Source organism: Hyperolius riggenbachi, chromosome 5, assembly GCF_040937935.1.
Source record: "Hyperolius riggenbachi isolate aHypRig1 chromosome 5, aHypRig1.pri, whole genome shotgun sequence".
Lineage (NCBI taxonomy): Eukaryota > Metazoa > Chordata > Amphibia > Anura > Hyperoliidae > Hyperolius > Hyperolius riggenbachi.
The window spans coordinates 14,887,939-14,912,774 of NC_090650.1; the positions used below are offsets into that span (position 1 = coordinate 14,887,939).

The window sequence follows — 24,836 nt, forward strand, 5'->3', positions numbered from 1 at the left end:
GACAGCCGATCACTCCCCAGCCTCAGGAGGGGACAGCTGTGTCACACGGCTGTCCCCAGTACAGCGCTGCTGCCGATCGCAGCGCTGTACATAAAAATAGATGGCGATCACGCCGTCTAACAGTCTCCCGAGCGGCGATTGCTGCTCGGAGACTGAAGAGGGGGAAGAGCTCCGCCCCCCCGAGCAGGAGATGCAGCATTTTTGTACTGTGTATACCTTCCTGAGGAGGAATGGCTGAGGGTGAGCAGTGCGTCTGTCACAGACTCACAGCTAGCCAGCGTGTTATTGTGCTGAGCTGCAGCATGTCATGTGAGAACATTAAATGAAGCAGAGTAAATTGTAGGGTGCTGTGTGATCATTCCAAATCAGGGGATGGTGGATGCATCCTCACAAGTGTAAAAAAGTCTAGAACCGCCCTGATAATAAGGCCTCTGAACATCTCTGTGGACGTGCAGGACTGTAGAGACCTGCTTACGATTGGCTGGCTGAGGTCACATGTCATTATCTCAGATCACGGGGACTGAGGGTGCTTATTTGGCAGAATTGTTGATCTCGGGTGCTGAGAAGCCTCCAGGAGTTGAGCCCAGCAGTGGAACGTTAGATGATATCAGCAGGGAGATAGGCCATATATCATGTGGATCCTGTCACTGCTGTGCGGCCTCCTGTAACCATTCCCAGTAGCCACAGCTATCCCTGGAGGCCGGAGGACACCCCAAGTACCGTGACTGTAAGAGGATACCCCCCTGGTATGACAACCTCTCAGTGTATCCTGTTACCCTCCAGCAGCAGTGGGAGACAGACGGCCTGACAGCTCATTCATAACACACGCCTTTTTCTTGCCTTTGCCCAAATTCACTGCTAAATTCACTCAACCATTTTTCAAGGTTCATAACACAAAACTGCAATTATAAAAGCGTAAACAAGGAGGGGAGGGGTGGTATATTCTTGCCCAAGGTGTCCTTAACCACTTCAGCCTACAGGATGCATCCGAGCGACTTTCACCTCCCATTCATTCGCCAATAACTTTATCACTACTTATCACAATTAATTGATCTATATTTTGTTTTTTCCACCACCAATTAGGCCTTCTTTGGGTGGTACATTTTGCTAAGAATTCTTTTTTCTCAATCCATTTTAACAGGAAGATTAAGAAAGAAATGGAAAAAATTAATTATTTCTCAGATTTTGGCCATTATAGTTTGAAATTAATATACGCTACCGTAATTAAAACTCATGTATTTTATTTGCCCATTTGTCCGGCTTATTACACCATTTAAATTATGTCCCTATCACAATGTATGGCGCCGATATTTTATTTGGAAATAAAGGTGCATTTTTTCAATTTGCGTCCATCACTATTTACAAGCCCATCATTGAAAAAATTATATTAATATACTCCTTTGACATGCATTATTAAAAAGTTCAGACCGTTAGGTAACTATTTGTTTTTAATTGTAATTCTTTTAATTTTTTTTATTAAAATGTATTATTTGGGTAATTTTTGGCGTGGGAGGTAAACAGCTAATTTTAAATGTAATATAATGTAATTATTTAATAAAAAATGTATGTGGGTGTAGTTTACTATTTTTTTCAGTCAAAAAAGTCCTGGAAGCGAACAATCTCGCTTCCAGGAACTAGAAAGAGGACGGGAAACTTTTTTTTTTGCAGAAGGATCGCAACCTCTGATAAGAGACCGTCGGTTTTTCTGTGGGGGACTTAGATCGATGAATGGGAAGTATATTCCCATTCATTGATCAGGGGGGCAAACGGAGGGCGGTGGGAGCGCGCGCCTCAGGCAGCAGGAGCAGCACAGTCTATCTGGACGGATAAATCGGTGCACAAAACCTGCCCTACCTACATCTCGGAGCTTGTTCACAGGTATACACCAGGTTGCCCACTCCGATCCTCCACCGACCTTCGCCTCACCACCCCGCGCATTTCACACTCCCATGCCCGCCTGCAGGATTTCTCAAGAGCCGCCCCCACCCATCAGACTTGTTCCCTCTTTCAACACATTCAAGCAAGCCCTCAAAACCCACCTCTTTATGATGGCCTACCCACCTCCTACCACACAGTAACTATCTACTGAATATTTAACAGCCCCACCTAGTGTTTCCACCCCACCCTTTAGATTGTAAACCTCTGGCAGGGTCCTCCACTCCCTAGTGTAATCTACAGGATCATGTGCTCCTTTCCTATGACAGCCTGTACTTGTATTACTGGGCCTACCTAACCAGCCCATATCACACGATCATGCATTTTGTACAATTTGCATGTATAACTTTGTTCTATGTTGTATAACCTTGTTATGTCTGTCATCATTGTATCATTGTATATATTTATTGTCCAGCGCTGCGTAATATGTTGGCGCTTTATAAATACAATAAATAATAATAATAATAATATATCCTTCCAGATAGACTTAAGTGGTTAAAGAGGAACTGTCGCAAAAATCTTAAAATTTAAAACGCATACAAGTAAGAAGTACATTTCTTCCTGAGTAAAATGAGCCAAAAATTACTTTTCTCCTATGTTGCTGTCACTTACAGTAGGTAGTAGAAATCTGACATTACCGATAGGTTTTGGACTACTCCATCATTCCCTGAAAGCAAGAAGTTTTAAATCAGGATGATACCATTTATTGGCTAACTACAAATGAATAAGAATAAACAAGCTTTCGGCATTCCCTGAAAAAGATTTATACAAAGATGCTCACCAGCCTCCCTGCTCACCGTACACTTTTTTTGGCAGTTGGGCGTAGGAACTGCCATTCATTAAGTGCATTTTAAAAGTAAAGAAATCCATGTGAACCCCCCATGAGGAGATGGGCTAGTCCAAAACCTGTCGTTAATGTCAGATTTCTACTACCTACTGTAAGTGACAGCAACATAGAAGAAAAGTAATTTATGGCTCATTTTACTCTGGAAGAAACATACTTCTTAATTGTATGTTTACATATATTTAACATTTTAAGACTTTGGTGACAGAGATCCTTTAATAAAGTGTATCCAAGGCGATATGTGACATGATGAGATAAGAAGGTGTACCGTATGTACGGTACAAAACATGAATAACCAGGCTGTTTTACTTGTTTTATCTTGCTGCTTGAAAGAGTTAATAAATCTCTTGTCAGGAATACAGTTAACCTCACTGATAAGCAAATCATATGTAACACATATCACTATGTAACTATGTAAGTTGTCATGGCAGAATACAACTTCTGAGGGCAGGGGGGAGATAGAAAAAGGTCAAAAGTTCAATGGGACACTAAAAGTGAACCATAGACGAAGCACCCTCATGTATTTTACCATGTTCAGTGGGAACATTAGAGAAAACACCTACCCTGCTCTGTTTTATCCTTAACTGCTCAGCCTGCTTGTTATCAGCCTGATAAAATCCCAGACTGAGCAATCAGTCTGGCTTTGCTCAGGAATCATTATAGCTGAGTCTGTCTTCTCTGATTCTCTTTTCAAGCCCAAGCCTGCCCCCTTCTGGCTCTGCTATAACGACTCAGCTATAATGATTCCTGAGCAAAGCCAGACTGAATGCTCAGTTGGGGTATTTATCAGGGCTGGTAACAAGCAGGGTGAGCAGTGCAGAATGAAACAGAGAGCAGGGTAGGTGTTTTCTCTAATGTTCCCACTGATATATATGGTAAAATACATGAGGGTGCTTCATCTCTGGTTCCCTTTAATAGGCTGCCACTGATTAGAGACAATAAAACATTCAATCTACTTTGTAAATGTTTAAATATAAAATAAACCCATTGGATATTTTAAAAAGTCATTTTTAGGAATAGGAGGATAAATACAATCATTTACTTCACCAGTTTTTTTTCAAGTTTTCAGTAAAAAGACAATTGAAGTGAACGAGATATGGAGGCTACCTGTAACGATCGGTGTAACACAGAGAGGATCTGATTATTGGTGATCTGCAGTATCACCAAAAATACAGATATATACCTGATTATTGATGATCTGCAGTATCACCGATAATCAGATATATTACTAACCTCTGGACACCTGAGGGATATGAGTGTTTGGTGCAACAGTAATACTTTGAGAACAATACCAGGAGGACAGGTACAAGGCAGTAAGGAATACTGCTGGAGTAAGTACCTTTCAGCAGCCTGAGAATCTCCCGTGGGGAGGAGTCAGACTGGGAGAGGGAAGGACCAGAGCGAGAGTGACACCAATAGAAGGATGTCACTGACTGATCTGTGACCTATCTCTTAACTGAGGAGATAGTTCTCAAGGTTGGGCAAGCCAGGTCGGCAACACACGGACATACAAAGTACAAAGACAGGAGGCTGATTTGGTAATCCTAAGGCACGCAGGGTTTGGCAACAGAGTATCAGATATAGCGAAGTACCAAATCAGTGAACAGAAGAGTGGTCATGAAAACAGTAAGTCATAACAGATAATAAACAATGCCTAGTCTTTGGGTGTGAGCTCCGTGATCATCAACACCCTGGAACTAGTCTGACATATAACAGAATGATAATACAAGTCCCTAGTCTTTGGGTGTGAGCTCCGTGATCATCAACACCCTGGAACTAGTCTGACATATAACAGAATGATAATACAAGTCCCTAGTCTTGGGTGTGAGGTCCGTGATCATCAACACCCTGGAACTAGTCTGAAGTATAACAGAATGGTAACACAAATCCCTAATCTTGGGTGTGAGGTCCTTGATCATCAACACCCTGGAACTAGTCTGAAGTATAACTGAATGGTAACACAAGTCCCTAATCTTGGGTGTGAGGTCCTTGATCATCAACACCCTGGAACTAGTCTGAAGTATAACTGAATGGTAACACAAGTCCCTAATCTTGGGTGTGAGGTCCTTGATCATCAACACCCTGGAACTAGTCTGAAGTATAACTGAATGGTAACACAAGTCCCTAATCTTGGGCGTGAGATCCTTGATCATCAACACCCTGGAACTAGTCTGAAGTATAACAGAATGATAACACAGATTCTGACAATAAGGTCTGAGTGCTACCACGTAGTGATCGCAACGGCAGACAACCAGCGAATGACCAGCACCCAGTATATATAGCCCAGCGCTCTCCAGCGCCTCCCCTAGGTGCTGGACCAATGGGAACTGGTTGAATCGTCAGCTGACCGGCTTGGTCAGCTGACTCCCTTCTGACTGTCATAAAAGTTCTGCCTCTCAGCGCGCGCGCGCGTCCTTCTGAACCTGTGTAGACTATCAGTCCCAGCCACACCAGACATGTCTTGCGTACCACCCGCCACGCTGGACGCGGAACCAGCCGCACCGCTATCAGGGCATGCGGCGGTTTCTCCGCGTTCAGCCATACTGGCAGATGTAGGCCTACGCGTGCAAACCGCCGTGTTGGATGCGGAATCAGCCGCCTTGTTCTGAGCACACGCGGCGGCTTTTCCGCATTTTCTCACACTACCATCTTTATTTCCCTTCAAAGGATGCACGTAGCCTGGCAGTCCTGCTGATCCTTACCTCTAAAGCCGGCCATACACATATCAATTTTCAACTGCAGATTTCATAACTATGATTATACGGTTACAGTTATCTGTAACGCAACAAGCTGCATCAAAAATTTGATCGATTCCCGGCAAAACTCAATCAAAGCTGCAATCGGACGGACTCGCATAGCATGGTTGAGTGCATTTCTGTGCGTTCACAGTGTGATTTCATGCATTATAAATGCGGTGCAGCGCAGGTGGCCATACAGATCGAGGGCCCCCTGCAAAGCAAGCAGCACAACTAGAAAGCAAGGCATTACCGTGTTCAAGAGTGTAATGGATGCAGAGCTCCGCCTCCCTGCCGTACAGTGACGCATCACATATTGAGGCTGGAGTACTCACCGACACGATGACAGATGGGTAGGCGGGGCAAACACTGCAGTTCTGGAGGACTTCAGTCAGCTTACACGTTTCCTCAAAATCCGATTCTTTAACCTTGAAGAAAAAGTCAACTAATTTGACAAAAAAAAAAAAGGTTGTTTCTTGGATTTTAAAAGGAACTTGAGGTGTGAGATATATGGAAACTGACATATTTACTTCCTTTTAAACAATACCAGTTGCGTGGCAGTCCTGCTGATCTTTCTGGTCAGTAGGGTCTAAATCACACACCGGAAACAAGCATGCGGCTAAACTTGTCAGATTTGTCATAGAAATCTAATCTGCATGCTTGTTCAGGGTCTATGGCTTAAAGTATTAGAGGCAGCGGATTAGCAGGACAGCCAGGCAATGTGCATTATTTAAAAGGAAAAAAATATGGCAGCCTCCATATCCCTCTCACCTCGGCTTCCCTTTAAGGCACGATCTACGCATACATAAATAGGTTCAAAAATGTTTACAATAAATACATGTTTAGTAAACAGTGCATTTAAAGGAAGAGTTCACGGAGTTATAAAAATACTAATCCACTTACCTGGGGATTCCTCCAGCCTGTGGCAGGCAGGACGTGCTCTCGACGCTGCTCCGGAGGCTCCCAGTTTTCTCCGGTGGCTCACCCGACCTTGCCAGACCGGCTTTCTGGTCGGGCTTCTCCCTGCGCTCCAACGTGCGTCTCACGCGGTCGCGCTGACGTCATCGGACGTCCTCTAGGCTGTACTGCGCAGGCGCAGTAGTTCAGCGTCTGCGCAGTACAGTCCGTAGGATGTCCGATCACGTCAGCGCGACCGCGTGAGACGCACGTTGGAGCGCAAGGAGAAGCCCGACCAGGAAGCCGGTCTGGCAAGGTCGGGTGAGCCACCGGAGAAGACGGGGAGCCTGCGGAGCAGCGTCGAGAGCACGTCCTGCCTGCCACAGGCTGGAGGAAGCCCCAGGTAAGTGGATTAGTATTTTTATTTTTTTTAAACAACTCCGTGGATCTTCCCTTTAAGTCACTTTAAAGGGAACCTTAACTGAACGGGGGGTAAAGAGTTTTACTTACCTGGGGCTATTACCAGCCCCCTGCAGCAGTCCTGTGCCCTCGGAGCCGCTCTGGAATCCTCCGGTCCCCCGCTGTCACTTAGTTTCGTTTTTGACAACTCACCAGTCGGCTGGCCGCCATGCGTTCAGTTAAGGTTCCCTTTAAGCCAAAATATCTTTTTTTTTAATTTTTTTATTTTACCACTAAAAGACTTGATTGTGTGATTTTTCTAAACCAGCGCATAGAGCTGCTATAAGCAGATTCGCTACACTGACAGGGCATTTTCTGTCACTGACGGTTACACTTGTAGGGGTCAATCGCATTTATAAGAACTGGCATGCGTCTTGCAGAACTACGATTTTGCATTCGTTGCACATCTAATGTACTTCAATGGCATTGCCTTTGACCTGTGTTTTTCTTATCTTTTGTGTGTTTTGTAATTTTGGTGCATTTTTAAATCACACTGCACTGCTGCGATGCACATTCTGCAAATAATGTAAGTCAACAGTAGTGGGAAGGTTTTTTTTTCTTTTAGCTTAAGTGACAAGCTCATCTCAGCATGCATACAACAAAAAGCTTCCTATTTCAGATAAGATAAGGACACTATGGGCTTGATTCACAAAAGAGTGCTGATAGCACGGCCGTTTTCGCGCGAATTTTCGCATTGCGCGCGATCGCGAATTTTCACGCAAAACGATAACGTTTTCGCGCACAAATGCCAATTTTACTGCGAAATCGATATCGTTTTCGCGCAAAAATTTGCATTTGTGCGCGAAAAACGTTATCGTTTCACGCGAAAATTCGTGATCGCGCGCAATGCGAAAATTCACGCGAAAACGGCCGTGCTAACAGTTAGCACTCTTTTGTGAATCAAGCCCTATGACCAGAAGGTAACCGAATCCTGTCCTCACTTTTAAGAGTATGATGTCAGCCTGTTGTCTAGGTGATGTTTGCTGTGGCAGTAGGGAGGGACAGTAAGCTGTGGGAGTAGGGAGGGAACATAATATTGATCTGGGTTGGAATAAAAAATAAATAAATAAAAAAAAGGGCAGAAGTGATGTCTCTATTGGCATCACAGAGAAACAGTAAAGATGGAAATCAGCAGAAATATCATTTTCGTTTTTTTCATATCACATTTCCCCTAAATCTGACAGAGAACACTAAACACACCAGGACAGGTAAGCTAAATAAGTCATTTCTTGAATGATTTCCATTTCTTTTATACTTTCAGCTAAAGAGAAATCGTGACCAAGAATTGAACTTCATCCCAATCAGTAGCTGATACCCCCTTTCCAATGAGAAATCTATTCCTTTTCACAAACGGATCATCAGGGGGCTCTGTATGGCTGATATTGTGGTGAAACTCCTCCCACAGGGTGATGTCAGGACCATGGTCCTGGCAGTTTCCTGTCTGTGAACCTCGTTGCATTGTGGGAAATAGCTGTTTCCAGCTGTTTCCAACTGCAAAAAAAGCAAGCAGCATCTCCTTTCACTGACATCACCTGCCAGCAATAAAAATGTTACCATGTGATAAATGTCAGAATGTAAATCAGGGAGAGGAAAGATTTTACAACGGGCAAACACTGACTAAATCATTTATACATAATTATTGTAAAAATGAAGCTCTTTTTTACTACATTATTTTCACTGGAGTTCCTCTTTAATATTGAGTTTCATCTCACTTTAAACAAAATGGCTGGATTTAAACAATAAAAAAAAATTAGCGCATCTAGCCTACATTTCGCCAAGCAGTGCTTTTTTTTTTTTTTTTTTTTACTAAATATTTGAACTATTGCCACACGCTTGTAATACTTACTTCTGAGTAAGTTCAACACTGGCTGCGTGACAAAAATAATAACATTAATTACGGCATTGATTACACTAATAACACAAAGTGTCAGAATGATGTACATATCGCTAGAAGGATGAAAGCAGACATCTCTCCCACTTACATTGATGCAGATGAAATTATAGCACTCGCTCTGCAGCACGCTGTACAGCTCGTGAGAAGTTCTGCACATCGATGAGGAAATTGCTTTCACATGCTGAAGAGGAAAAAGAAAAACAAGAAAGTTTATTCCAAAATCGCAAAACGACATCGCAAATGGGGACGAGGGGAGAATTCAACTCTCTGTCTGCCTGGAAAGCTGAAGCTGCGCTAGCAAACTAAAGTCACTAAAGATGCCCATACATCAGGCCATGTATGGGCAGATAGACCAAGAGACAGTTGGATTGACTTATGCTGAGTCTCATCAGTGGTTGGTCGCCTCTTTTCAGTGATAACGCCTTGTTTTTTGCACTTTTACTTGACAAAAGTTGTCCAACTTCTTCAAGTTGTTTGATAATCGTGCAGTTAAAGAGACACTGAAGCGTCCAAAAAAAAACCGTTTTTACTTTACGGTCCTCTTTAGAAGTAATGCCATACCTGAAACGCCACATCCCCACAGCTGAACGCTCAATTAAAACCCCCGAAATCCCCGGGAAAAAAATCAACGACTTTCCAAGTAGTGGATTTTGCTGCCCGGGGGAGGCAGAGCTTTGAGCAGTAGCTCTGCCTCCAGTCCAATCAATCTGCGCTGATCGCCGCCTCTCCCCGCCCCTCTCAGTGAAAGAACACTGAGAGGAGCGGGGAAGGTGGAGATCTGCGCAGATTGACGCGAGTAGAGGCAGAGCTACTGCGCTAAGCTCTGCCTCTACCCGGAAGGAGACCCAAATCTTCCCCCCGGGGATTTCGAGGGTATTAATGGAGAGTTCAGCCACGGGGATGCGGCGTTTCAGGTATGGCATTAATGGTAAAGAAGACTGTGAAGTAAAAACTGTTTTTTTTATTTGACGCTTCAGACTCTCTAAAAGGGCCCATTCACACTTAAAAGCGCTAAACTTGCGGGAGTGATTTTACCACGATGTAACACGGTAAAAATCACTGGACACTGCAGCGATTTTTCTGCGATCGCATTTAGCGCTTCTATAGCACTGAAACGTGATCGCCGGCGATCAACGCAAATCACCCAAGTGAGAACGGGCCAATAGGGTTTTATTGCGGCCGGCAAAACACTCTAGTGTGAATGGGCCCTAAAAGACTTTTGTTGAGCGTGTGTATGCGCCATACAACCATCGATTTTGATCACCCAAATGGACCCCCCCAAGGATACCATCGTGCCCCCTTTTTGCCCCCCAAAAATGTGAAGCTGAAGCCGTCACTGGTTTAAACTACATCACATCACACTTAGGCAGCCACAAGTGCGGCGTAGTTTTAACTACACAGTAAAGATGTCTGCAGTATTTTTAAAGGTTAAGGAGCTTCTAAAGTGGAATGAAGACCCCGTTGACACCAATCAGGTCACTGATCACTTGCTGCATCCTCGGCTTACATCTGCTGGCGATACGGGATATGATATACACTCACCTAAAGGATTATTAGGAACACCTGTTCAAATTCTCATTAATGCAATTATCTACTCAACCAATCACATGGCCATTGCTTTAATGCATTTAGGGCCTGTTCAGACTATGCGCGTTCCTAGCCGTTTTCAGGGAACGCGTACGGGTACCAAAAACGCATAGAAACGGCTCCTAATGCTTTTGAATGGGCTAGTTCACATGTATGCGTATCAGACGCATACGTTTCTTATCAGCATTGCTGTCACGCATAGAAACGGACGCAATGAAAGTCTATGGACGCGTATCAAAAACGCGTACTATTGCGTTTTTAGCGTACGTTTCCCTCTGCGGTTCCCATAATTCTTTTTTTCCCCCTGGGTCACGTGTGTGTGCAAAACGCAATAGAAAACGCATTAGAACGCAAGAATAACGCATGCGTTTTTCAACTTGCGTTTCTTTTATTTTATACGCGTTCTTCATACGCTGACAGTCTGAACAGGCCCTTAGGGTGTGGTCCTGGTCAAGACAATCTTCTGAACTCCAAACTGAATGTCAGAATGAGAAAGAAAGGTGATTTAAAGAGACTCCGTAACAAAAATTTCATTCGGTTTTCTTCCATCCTACAAGTTCCAAAATCTATTCGAATGTCCTCTGGCTTACTGCAGCGCGTTCTACTATCACCATCTCTGTAATAAATCAACTTATCTTTCTCTTGTCAGACTTGTCGGCCTGTGTCTGGAAGGCTGCCAAGTTCTTCAGTGTTGTGGTTCTGTGATGCATCTCCCCCCTCCAGGCCCCTCTCTGCACACTGCCTGTGTGTTATTTAGATTAGTGCAGCTTCTCTCTGCTCTATTATCTTTTACAAGCTGGATAAATCCTCCTCTGAGCTGGCTGGGCTTTCACATACTGAGGAATTACATACAGGCAGTGCTGTCTGCACTCTGCAGGAAGAAACAGCCTGACACTTCAGTGGAAGATAGCTGCAGGGGGAAAGAAACACACAAATGATCTCTTGAGATTAAAAAGGAATGCTGTATACAGCCTGCTTATGTATGGATGTATTTTCTATGTGTGGACATACTGTACATCAACCTACTTCCTGTTTTGGTGACCATTTTGTTTGTTTATAAACAAACTTTTTAAAACTGTTTTTAACCACTTTTAATGCGGCGGGGAGCAGCAAAATTGTGACAGAGGGTAATAGGAGATGTCCCCTAACGCACTGGTATGTTTACTTTTGTGCGATTTTAACAATACAGATTATCTTTAAGCAATTTTGAGCGTGGCATGGTTGTTGGTGCCAGATGGGCCGGTCTGAGTATTTCACAATCTGCTCAGTTACTGGGATTTTCACACACAACCATTTCTAGGGTTTACAAAGAATGGTGTGAAAAGGGAAAAATATCCAGTATGCGGCAGTCCTGTGGGCAAAAATGCCTTGTTGATGCTAGAGGTCAGAGGAGAATGCATAGGCAAACGCAGGGGGGGATTACAGCTGCCCAGAACCCCCCCCCCCCCCTCAGATCGGGGCCGGTGTAGGGTCTGGGAACAGGCACAAGTTGAGACACCAATATCTGCAGGTATCCTGCAGCTCACAGCACTGCTCCCTTTGTTTCCCTGCTACAGTTTACTTTGGATGTAGCAGCAGTGTGTGTACAGAGCATGGAGCAGCAGCGTGTGTGCAGAGCATGGAGCAGCAGCGTGTGTACAGAGCATGGAGCAGCAGCGTGTGTACAGAGCATGGAGCAGCAGCCTGTGTGCAGAGCATGGAGCAGCAGTGTATGTACAGAGCATGGAGCAGCAGTGTATGTACAGAGCATGGAGCAGCAGCCTGTGTGCAGAGCATGGAGCAGCAGCGTGTGTACAGAGCATGGAGCAGCAGCGTGTGTACAGAGCATGGAGCAGCAGCGTGTGTACAGAGCATGGAGCAGCAGCGTGTGTACAGAGCATAGAGCAGCAGCGTGTGTATAGAGCATGGAGCAGCAGCATGTGTACAGAGCATGGAGCAGCAGCATGTGTACAGAGCATGGAGCAGCAGTGTGTGTACAGAGCATAGAGCAGCAGTGTGTGTACAGAGCATAGAGCAGCAGCGTATGTGCAGAGCATGGAGCAGCAGCGTGTGTGCAGAGCATAGAGCAGCAGCGTGTGTATAGAGCATGGAGCAGCAGCGTGTGTACAGAGCATGGAGCAGCAGCGTGTGTGCAGAGCATGGAGCAGCAGCGTGTGTGCAGAGCATGGAGCAGCAGTGTGTGTACAGAGCATGGAGCAGCAGCGTGTGTACAGAGCATGGAGCAGCAGCGTGTGTGCAGAGCATGGAGCAGCAGCGTGTGTACAGAGCATGGAGCAGCAGCGTGTGTGCAGAGCATGGAGCAGCAGCGTGTGTACAGAGCATGGAGCAGCAGCGTGTGCAGAGCATGGAGCAACAGCGTGTGTGCAGAGCATGGAGCAGCAGCGTGTGTACAGAGCATGGAGCAGCAGCATGTGTGCAGAGCATGGAGCAGCAGCGTGTGTGCAGAGCATGGAGCAGCAGCGTGTGTGCAGAGCATGGAGCAGCAGCGTGTGTACAGAGCATGGAGCAGCAGTGTGTGTATTGAGCATGGAGGAGCAGCGTGTGTGCAGAGCATGGAGCAGCAGCGTGTGTGCAGAGCATGGAGCAGCAGCGTGTGTGCAGAGCATGGAGCAGCAGCGTGTGTGCAGAGCATGGAGCAGCAGCGTGTGTGCAGAGCATGGAGCAGCAGCGTGTGTGCAGAGCATGGAGCAGCAGCGTGTGTACAGAGCAAGGAGCAGCAGCGTGTGTGCAGAGCATGGAGCAGCAGCGTGTGTACAGAGCATGGAGCAGTAGCGTGTGTAGAGAGCATGGAGCAGCAGCGTGTGTACAGAGCATGGAGCAGTAGCGTGTGTATAGTGCATGGAGCAGCTCTGGGGAACTTAGAGTCAGGTATGACCACAGCCCTGTGCCCTGCTGTGTGAATGCGTCACTTTCCCCTTCTCCCGTTATCAATTGGGAGCATATCGGACATTTCGGAAATAATTGTCAAATCCTGTCAGTTGGACATGAAATTGCATTATGTGTACCCAGCATGATGCCCTATCATATTATACTGTATTGTGTGCAGCTGAGGGAGACCTTTCAGGAATCCCTCCTTTGAAAATCCTAGGTTTGGAATGGGCCAACTGATTCAAGCTGATAGAAGAGCAAAGATGACTGAAATAACCATTTGATACAACCGAGGTATGCAGCAAAGCATTTGTGAAGCCACAACACGCACAACCATGAGGCGGATGGGCTACAATAGCAGAAGACCCCACTGGGCACCACTCATCTCCACTACAAATAGGAAAAAGAGGCTACAATTTGCACGAGCTCACCAAAATTGGACAGTTGAAGACTGGAAAAATGTTGCCTGGTCTGATGAGTCTCGGTAGTCAAAATTTGGCGTAAACAGAATGAGAACATGGATCCATCATGTTACCACTGTGCAGACTGGGTGTGGTGGTGTAATGGTGTGGGGGATGTTTTCTTGGCACACTTTAGGCCCCTTAGTGCCAATTGGGCATCGTTGAAATGCCACGGGCTACCTGAGCTTTGTTTCTGACCATGTCCATTCCTTCATGCCCACGAGTACATATTAACTCAGCGCCGCTCAGTTCGGCGTGGGGAGAATTGAATGACGGCTCTCACCGCTGCACCTAAACTCCGAGGCGGCGTTAAATACTATTCCCCCTCCGAGTTGTCGCAACTCGGCGGGAGATGTAACTCGGGGTCTGCCAGCCGCCAAAGCCCAGAATTACTACTACTCGCCTCGCATAGCATAGCATTGCTGCTATGGGGCGCCCAGCTTCGGCGCTCGGCTCTCAGAGCCACGCGCCAAAATGAACTGATCCGCATGACCACCATGTACCCATCCTCTGATGATTCTTTCAGCAGGATAATGCACCCTGTCACAAAGCTCGAATCATTTCAAATTGGTTTCTTGAACATGACAATGAGTCCACTGTACTAAAATGGCCCCCACAGTCACCAGATCTCAAGCCAATAGAGCATCGTTGGGATGTGATGGAACGGGAGCTTCGTGCCCTGGATGTGCATCCCACAAATCTCCACCAACTGCAAGATGCTATCCTATCAATATGGGCCAACATTTCTAAAGAATGCTTTCAGCACATTGTTGAAACAATGGCACGTAGAATTAACCTCCCTGGCGTTCTGGACGAGCTAGGCTCGTCCAGAGACGCCGGAGAGCACTGCTCAGGCCCCGCTGGGCCGATTTGAATAGTTTTTTTTTTTAAAACACGCAGTAAGCACTTTGCTTGCTGCGTGTTGTGTCTGATCGCCGCCGCCCACCGCCGATCCGCCGCTACATGCCGCGATACAGGGCCCCCCCAGGCGAGACCCCGTGCGCTGCCTGGCCAATAAGTGCGAGGCAGCGCTGAGGGGTGGATCGGGTCTCCCGGTGACGTCACGACGTGCGTCGTCATGGCGACGGGGGAAGCCCTCCTGGAAATCCCGTTCAGAATGGGATTTCCGGACGGGTGATTGCGCCGGCGGGGATCGGAGGGGTGGGAGGGACGCCGCAGGGAGGGGGGAATCATGTAGCTAGCGTTAGGCTAGCTACATGATAAATTTTTTTTAAAAATGTGCAAAAAACTGCCGCGGGAATCAGAACGCCAGGGAGGTTAAGGCAGTTCTGAAGGCGAAAGGGGGTGAAACACCGTATTAGTATGGTGTTCCTAATAACCCTTTAGGTGAGTGTAAAGAGGCAGGCGGGGAGTCCGGCGGTGAGATTTACTGCTCAACTGGGGTCATCACTCCTCTACGTCCACTAAGGATTCCCATCACCAGACCTCTAACCGAAATCATATGTAAGGAGACAACCAAACTTCAAAACTCATCCGCCCTCCAAGCGATGCTTAACCTAGGCTGTTTAGCTGTGCGGAATGTTCTGCACTGGCATTGGAACACTCAATAACCAAAAACTCCGCAGATCTGCAGCACCTGACAGGACTAAAGATGTCACCACCTGTGATAAAATTAAAATAGGGCACCAAAACATTACAAAACTATACAAGGGATGTTTAGAAAAGCTCATTGTAAACTGTGGCTGCCATTGTTTGCCCTCTATTGTTTCTGGTTATTTACCGTCGCATCGTTTCAGCGCCAATGATGCATGACCCCCATTCACAGAGCTAATCTCCCGGCCGCGCACGGAAAGGGCTGCTGGGTGTTCAGCGCATATTTACAGATCATATTTAGCCAGAGTTTGAGGAACAATTAGTGCTGATTGCTTTATTGTATTAGGTGGGATAGCGGCCCCCTCCCGGGACCCCAAGACAAAGGAGCAGCTGTTATGCTTATCCACAATAATACCGCAGCTTACAAACGTTACAAAAAGACAACAATCAAAACTACCGTGATTACCTTCATTCAACACACGACCTGAATCACAAATGTCTTGTGGTCTTAAAAAAATCATCTTTCCATTTCCATGTACAGCAGCCCCTCCCATGCCATGTGCAGCCCCCTCTTCCATGTGTATCATCCATGTACAGCAGCCCCTCCCATTCCATGTGCAGCCCCCTCTTCCATGTGTATCATCCATGTACAGCAGCCCCTCCCATGCCATGTGCAGCCCCCTCTTCCATGTGTATCATCCATGTACAGCAGCCCCTCCCATTCCATGTGTAACACCCATGTACAGCAGCTCCCTCCCATTCTATGTGCAGTCTTCTCTTCCATGTGTAACATCCATGTACAGCAGCCCCTCCCATGCCATGTGCCACCCCTCTTCCATCTGTATCATCCATGTACAGCAGCCCCCTCCCATTGTACGTAAAACCCCCTCTTCCACATGCAGCAACCTTCTCTTTGATGTCCAGCCACCCTCTTGGACAGCAGCTGCTCTATGCCCAGACCTGTGTGGTCTGTCCAGAAATCCACTCCTGCCATAGCGGTGGTCATTGCATATCCCTTATGCGGATAACATACACAGGAATGTGCAATGCAGCACACAGTGACGCAACACACATGCATGGAACGCCCCCTACAGGGTCATCACTGTGCAGCCCAAACTTTAAAGAGACTCTGCAACATCAAAAACATCCCCTGGGGGGTACTCACCTCGGGTGGGGGAAGCCTCCGGATCCTAATGAGGCTTCCCACGCCGTCCTCTGTCCCACGGGGGTCTCGCTGCAGCCCTCCGAACAGCCGGCGACAGACCCGACTGTCAATTCAATATTTACCTTTGCTGGCTCCAGCGGGGGCGCTGTGGCTGCTTTCGGCTCCGAAGTAGACGGAAATACCCGATCTCAGTCGGGTCCGCTCTACTGCGCAGGCGCCGGAAACTTGCGCCTGCGCAGTACAGCAGACCCGACGGCGATCGGGTATTTCCGCCTACTTCGGAGCCGACAGCCGTCAGAGCGCCTGCGCAGGAGACGGGAAGGTAAATATTGACGTCACCGCTGTACGGAGGGCTGCAGCGAGACCCCTGAGGGACGGAGGACGGCGTGGGAAGCCTCATTAGGATCCTAAGGCTTCCCCCACCCGAGGCGAGTACCCCCCAGGGGATGTTTTGACGTTACAGATTCTCTTTAAAGAAGGCACCAAAACAATTCTTCATGAAAATAAAATCTTTATTTGCTCTCACAACCCTTTTACACCATTACACCTGTTATCAAACTGGAATGCAAAGATCACTTTCAGGGCCCGTTTCCACTTGTGCCGTATGCGTCTGCCAGACACGCGGCGGCACTTCCGGGTCTGTGGGTAAGCAGACGATTCCCATCAGCCGGGGGCGCTATTACTTCCTATGGCAGAGTTTCCCCGTTCGATTTGCAAAACTATTTGTTCAGCACTGATATACGTCACAAACATTTTTTCCCTAACGAACACTAAATATCATTACGTTATTTAAAAGTTCTGTCGGACAGCAGGGTGTGCTATAAAAAGCAAAATCCATTACTTTATTCAAAAAATAAAAGCGTGCCTTCTTAAAACAGAAGGTAGGCCTAGTGCACACCAATAACCGCTAGCAGATCCGCAAAATGCTAGCAGATTTTGAAACTCTTTTTCTTCTTTTTCTGCAGCGTTTCACCTAGCATTTTGCGGTTTTGTGAAGCGTTTTTGGTGTAGTAGATTTCATATATTGTTACAGTAAAGCTGTTACTGAACAGCTACTGTAACAAAAAACGCCTGGCAAACCGCTCTGAAGTGCCGTTTTTCAGAGCGGTTTGCGTTTTTCCTATACTTAACATTGAGGCAGAAACGCATCCGCAATCCAAAATCTGCAGCAGCCCGGGAGTATGCGTTTCTGCAAAACACCTCCCGCTCTGGTGTGCACCAGCCCATTGAAATACATAACACTAGCGGATCCGCACCCGCAAGCGGATCGCAAACCGCAGCAGAACCGCTCTGGTGTGCACTAGGCCGTATTGGCGATTATTCAGGTTGGAGTGAGCATAGGATGTCCACAATGCTTCACTGCTGAATATGCAAATTATCTTTGCTGTTCCTGAAAGCTAGCCACACCTCCAGATCCGCTGGAATGCAATGATGTTTCAGCTTGTTAATTGTACAGAGCCACAATAATCCAACATGCATTGCATACAGACTGTTTGGGATTAGTTGATCCTCATCAGTGCACGGCATGAATTAATGTCACTCTATGGGGTAGGACTTGAAACACCCAGAGTTACAGAGTACCCAGCAAGCTCATGGTGAACCAAAACTATTATTAGGAGTGTGTAAGGGGGCTACAAAGGACCAAAAAGCCCTCTTACTAAAACACAATGCAAAACAAAAGCGACAAAAAACGTATGATAAAATGAATTGCATGTGTAGTACAGATAATTAGTAGAACATTAGTAGCCAAGAAAGTCTCATTTTTATTTTCAGCTATATAGCTTATTTTTTTTCATCATTCTGTCATATTTGCAATTATAAACAACACTCTATATTTAAAACTATGAAACAGAGCAGAGCTAATGACTCTCAACTCCCCGCAGTAAAACCTTATCTGAAGCGGTTTTCACTGTTCTCACTGTTTCTTTGATGTATAAGTGTTTCAGAAAATAGCACTGTCTCTGACCCAAGTTGGGTGGAAGAGCTCAGAGAAGCTTTCTTGCATAGATGACAACTGAAATTTCTTAAAGAGAACCTGAGGTGGGTTTCTGACATGAATATTAGGACGAACAGGCACATTCTGCATACAATGCCCAGCCTGTGTGTCCTTACAGTGCGCCCCCAATCCCCCCCCCACACCCCCCCCCCCCCCCCCACCCCTGTGCTCTGCACTACCCCAATATAACCGCCAGGCTAGTGACACACAGCTTGTCGCTAGTCGGCTGTTTGCATTCAGGCTGCCACTCACCGCCAGCTCCCCCGCCTCCTCTATAGCGCGGCTCTCTGCCTGCGTCCCTTCCCGCCCCGCCTCTGTAATCTGCCTCCAATCAGCTTACGGAGGTGGGGAGGGAAGGGACACAGGTGGGGAGCCGCTCTATAGAGGAGGCGGGGGAGCCGGAGGTGAGTGGCAGCCTGAATGTAAACAGCCAGCTAGCGACAAGCTGCATGTCGCTAGCCTAACTGTTTTTATATTGGGGGACAGCAGAGCGCAGGGGGGAGCCTGGGGGCGCACTGTAAGGACACAGAGGCTGGGCATTGTATGCAGAATGTGCCTCTGTGTCCTGATATACATGTCAGAAACCCACCTTGGGTTCTCTTTAACTCTTCTTGCACTGGAAAAAATATGAGACTCTCTCCTTTTCTACTAATGTTCTATGTCTTAGCTGAACTACACATACAATTCATTATCTCATTGGTTTATGTTCACTTCTGATTCCCTTTAAAACAGAAGATACTGTATTTGTGATTATTTAGATTGGAGTGAGCATATAATGTCCCCCATGATGCATCACTGCTGAATACGCAAATCATGCATTTTGGATTAATGTGTCTGTGGACAATTAACAAGCTGACACATCATTGCATTTCAGCAGTTCTGGAGGTGTGGTTAGCTTACTGGGACAACAAAGGATGATTTGAATCTTCAGCAGAGGTGCATTGTGGGAGACATCATATGCTCACTCCAACCTGAATAATCACAAATACCTTCTGTTTTCAGAAGGCAAACTTGTTTTGCATAGCATTTTAGTAAGAGGGCTTTTTGGTCCTTTGTAATCCCTTACACACTCCTAGGAGATCTGGTTCACCATGGACTTGCTGGGTACTGTACCTATTAAAAACAAAAGTCTTTATTCAGTAAATTCAGGTAAAATGATCCCACCTCACTCTGCATGTTTTCCGCTCTAACTTGGCGCCATACGAACGCTGAGCGCTAATTTATTAAATCCCCAGGAAGACACGTCAGTGAGCTCAGGAACAATCGCTGAGCGCGGCCGAGATCCCCTCCGGAATGCAGGAAATACGGAAATACAAATTATCGTGTCACCTCAGAAGTGAAGCCTTAATTCTGTCACTCCAAGCCTTGTCTGGAGATAATTGCCGCCATTGTTCTCTTTGTTGGAACAAATGGCGGCGGACGTGAGCGGAGGGAAGCAGGAAGCGGCAGGAGAAGATGACGGAATCGGCATTTTGTGTCTCTCGAGCTGTCAGTCTCGTCCCTGGCCAGAGGCATCATGGGTGGTGGCGGTGGTATGAAAGATGCAACTCCGGGAGGCGCTCGTCAAATATAATGGGCAAAATGCTGATTATACACGGCGTTCCAAATTATTATGCAAATTGCATTAAAGAGACTCTGAAAAGAGTCTAAATTTTCTTTAACTTGTATTCATTTTAATCACCCTAAGCCCTGCTAAACTGCCGCTATCCCGCGGCGAAACGAGGGGATTATACCCCCAAATCCCCTCTCCTGTGTCCGGGAAGCACTTCCTCATAGAGGCATAGCTTATGGCTTTAGTTCTGCCTCTTCGTGCGTCAATCTGCCAGCGGATCTCCGCCTCTACCCGCCCCTCTCGGTCTTCCTTCACAGAGAGGGGCGGGGAGAGGCGGAGATACGCTGGCAGATTGACGCACATGGAGGCAGAGCTGCAGCTGAAAGCTCTGCCTCTCAGGGTAGCAAAACCTTGACCAAGAAAGTCGTGGATTTTGCAGGGGGAATTTGAGGGGTATAAACCCCTCGTTTTGCCGCGGGATAGCGGCGGTTTAGCAGGGCTTAGGGTGATTAAAATGAATACAAGTTAAAAAAGAGAATTTAGACTCGCTTCAGACTCTCTTTAAAGCGCCATAAAACTTAAATATTTTGTTTTTCAATTAAATTCATGGATTATATTGCGTCTCAGGGCTCTTTTGATCGCTGAAATCAATCTAAAAAAAAAATTAACCCTTTGCACACTCGCATGCAAATGTTCGAACAAATGCATTCACAGATTCACTCATCCAGGCACAACTGTTATCCCTACAGCTAAATTAAAAGCCAGGGTTTTAGTTCACAGAAGAATGCATTCTTATGCTTAATCACCTATACTGCGCAGAAGTACCCAGGTAAACATAGGTGTCCTAACTCTGGCCCTGTAACATGCATAGTGCAGACATGCAAACACATTCATTGCATCAAACCTATCAATGGATTAGGAGCACACATCCTAACTTCCTCTCCTGGGACAGATAGCGCATCTTACCAATCGCACAAGGGAGCTAATGTTATGTGTCCATGTGCACCATGCGCATACACCAGCATAAGCTGTCTGCATGCTGACAAGAAACACATACAGGGGAAGGAGGGAGTGCACTGGATTAAAACCCTAGCCCCAGGGGTCAGTAACAAGATAGCTTTGAGGCAATGAATGTTTGCATGTCTGCACTATGCATGTTACAGGGCCAGAGTTAGGGCGACAGTTCCTTTGTGAACTAAGACACCAGTTTTTAACAGTTGTGCCTGGATGAGTGAATCTGTGAATGCATGTGTTTGAACATTTGCATGAGAGTGTGCAAAGGGTTAATTTTTTTAGTTGTTTTTTTTGCTATTTTTCTGGCCACACCCTCTTTAGCACCTCCCTTTCCTTAATATCATATTTAAATGTCCTAACTAGAGGCCATGTGCCTGGATTTATGTGCTTTTTTCTTGAAATCAATCTCAGACACCGCTGATAACTAGTTTGCCAGGTAAGCCAGATTAAAAGAAAAGCTACTAAAAAAAGGGTGTTCCACATTATTAAGCAGACCACCATTTTCAAGCAATATGAGAAATAAAAACAATTTCTCTGCTGCTGAAAAGTGTGAAATTGTTTAATGCCTAGGACAAGGTATGAAAATATTTGTATTGCACGAAAAGCACGATCATTGTACAGTTAAAAGATTAGAGACTTACTCAGAGCACACACGGGGTTTGTGCAGATAAAAGCAAAATGAGGAGGGGTTCTGCCAAACAAATACATCAGATTAAGAGAGCAGCAGCTAAAATGCCATTACAAAGCAGCAAACCGGTATTTGAAACTGTTGGTGGCTCTAGAGTCCCAAGTGTATCGGTGCAGGATCCGCCAGTGGATTGCAGTTATGCATAAACCTTCTATTCAGCCACTCCTAACCAATGCTCATAAGCATAAACGGCTGCAGTGGGCAAAGAACTACATTCACTAAACAGTTTAGACTAGTCTACTAATGGTTTTAGTCTACTGATGGTTTGGTGTAAATCAGTTACATCGAAAGGGAATTCAGTAATAATTACAGAATGTTTTAGACCAGTTTTTAAACCTGGTCTAAAACATTCAGTACAATTCACAAAGGCAAACAAGGAGTAACCACGCCCACTTTTTCTGACAGTGATTAGAGCAGCTGATTTCTGTCGGTAAAGTAATTCTGGGAGGTATTTTAGACGTGAGGATGGAGCTTTTTGAATTAATTATGCAGGAGTTTAATTGAATCCAGAGGAGAGCTCATCAGAGGAGAAGGATGTCAGTCATAGCTACTCGTATCTTTAGACCTCGTACAGTAATTAGACCTAATTACCAAATGTTTTAGACCGGGTCTAAAAACAGGTCTAAAACATTCGGTAATTATTATTGAAATCCCTCTTGATGCAACTCATTTACACCAAACCGTCAGTAGACTAAAACCGTCAGTAGACTAAAACCGTCAGTAGACTAAAACAGTCAGTAGACTAAAACAGTCAGTAGACTAAAACAGTCAGTAGACTAAAACAGTCAGTAGACTAAAACAGTCAGTAGACTAAAACAGTCAGTAGACTAAAACCGTCAGTAGACTAAAACCGTCAGTAGACTAAAACCGTCAGTAGACTAAAACCGTCAGTAGACTAGTGTAAACTGCTTAGTGAATTGAGGCCATAAAGACTAATGTTCAGTCTTGTTTACTGGTGAGTGCCATGCAACCCTGGATGGTCCAGGTGGATGGAGTGGTGGACAATTGGTGGATGGCCACGCCTCAATTCACTAAGCAGTTTAGACTAGTCTACTGATGGTTTTTATTCTACTGATGGTTTGGTCAGTTGCATCAAAGGGGGATTCACTATTACCAAATGTTTTAGACTTGGTCTGAACCATTTGGTAATTAAAGCGAACCAGAGACGAAGCACCCTCATGTATTTTACCTTATAAATCAGTGGGAACATGACAGTAAACACCTAATCTGCTCTTTGTTTCATTCTTCTCTGTTTAATCTGACTGTTATCACCTCTGATAAGAATCCCCGACTGAGTACTCAGTCTAGCTTTGCTACGGAAAGATTATAGCTGAGTCTGTCTTCTCTGGTGTCTCTTCAAGCCCAAGCCTGCCCCCTTGTGGCTCTGCTATAATGACTCAGCTATAATTATTCCCTGCAAAGTCAGACTGAATGCTCAGTCCGGGATTCTGATCACAGCTGATAACAGACACGTTTAGCAGTGAAGGATGAAGCAGAGAGCAAGGTAAGTGTTTTCTCTAATGTTCTTACTGATATATATGGTAAAATACACAAGGGTGCTTCGGCTCTGGTTCCCTTTAAGTGGGTAAAGCTGGGAAATTATCAAACGATGCAATTCACAAACGAGTAGCTACGACATCCCTCTCCTCTGTTGAGCTCTCCTCTGCATACAATTAAACTCCTGCATGATTAATTCAAAAGGTTCCATCCTCACATCTAAAATACCTTACCGACAGAAATCAGCTGGTCTAATCTCTGTCAGAAAAAGTGGCCGTGGTTACTCCCTGTTTGCCTTTGTGAACTGTGTAATTACTGACTGTTAGACCAGGTCTAAAAACAGGTCTAAAACATTACACCAAACCATCAGTAGACTAAAAACCAGCTGTAGACTAGTCTAAACTGCTTAGTGAATTGAGGCCATGTCACAGGAAGGCTGGGACATTCAGAAAGAAGGTGGCAGAGCCATGATTTGTAGCTATACCCCTGAGGACGTTTCCACACAAAGGGCCTGGTGCAGTAAACTCTAGTAAAGCTGCCTTACGCAGGGTGCGCATCACAAATTTACTGTTACTAGTCCGGGGAAGCACTGGCCATTAGCTCTTAGCACCACGTGTGTTACCGTGGTAACGGGTGTTATGCCGCAGTGTACTGCATCAGGCCCATAGACACGCCCTCTCGTCTATGTATTCCTGCAGCGTTATTCACACTGATCCCGCGCTCCCCTCTCAGCTCGACAGATTTCATGCAGACTGTAATAAATAAAGCAGCGACCGTGTTAATAATCCGCTCACATGCTCAGGGCGACGGCGTTTGTGTTTATGAGCGCAGGCTAAAAATAATTAAAATGAAAGGGAATTAAGTCTGTCTGCGTCTGGAGAATGCAGAGAATTTCCTGGTGTGCTATAATAAGTTAATAGAGCCACATAACGTGGCGGGATTCTGAACGAGGAACTAAAGGCCGCCGAATAGGAGAAGTCGGGCAATGCTGATTACCAGCGAGACCCGAAGGGCGATTCTGCTGCTGTGTGCGGAGACATAGCGTATATTCTCGGGTGGCGAGTAAGCTGCCAGGAGTATATAACACACATTATTTATATATACAGGGGAGGAAATAATTATTTGACCCCTCACTGATTTTGTAAGTTTGTCCAATGACAAAGAAATGAAAAGTCTCAGAACAGTATCATTTCAATGGTAGGTTTATTTTAACAGTGGCAGATAGCACATCAAAAGGAAAATCGAAAAAATAACCTTAAATAAAAGATAGCAACTGATTTGCATTTCATTGAGTAAAATAAGTTTTTGAACCCTCTAACAATAAAAGACTTAATACTTAGTGGAAAAACCCTTGTTTGCAAGCACAGAGGTCAAACGTTTCTTGTAATTGATGACCAAGTTTGCACACATTTTAGGAGGAATGTTGGTCCACTCCTCTTTGCTAGTGTTGGGCGAACACCTGGATGTTCGGGTTCGGGAACGTTCGCCGAACATGGCCGCGATGTTCGGTATATTCGGGCCGAACCCCGAACTCCCCGAACATCCCGCTTTTGGGGGCCCTATGGGGTTGCAGGCATAAGGGGGGAGCATGCCCCGATCGCGGGGGGGGGGCGGAAATTCCCCCCACCCCCTCCGCTAGCGCTCCCCCCTCTGCCTGCTTCCCCATACAAAAGTTTAAGGAAAGTAAAAT

General features: G+C 45.9%; 1 protein-coding gene across 1 annotated transcript in view; it reads right to left on the minus strand.

The window, feature by feature from the left end:
• The window catches only part of CRPPA (CDP-L-ribitol pyrophosphorylase A), a 230,201-nt gene that overhangs the window by 115,313 nt on the left and 90,052 nt on the right, over positions 1-24,836 (minus strand). The window contains exons 7-8 of the mRNA XM_068235105.1: positions 8,853-8,945; positions 5,850-5,942 (exon numbers count right to left, since the gene is read on the minus strand). Coding sequence (XP_068091206.1) covers positions 5,850-5,942; positions 8,853-8,945 — 186 coding nt within the window. The remainder of the gene's footprint in view (positions 1-5,849; positions 5,943-8,852; positions 8,946-24,836) is intronic.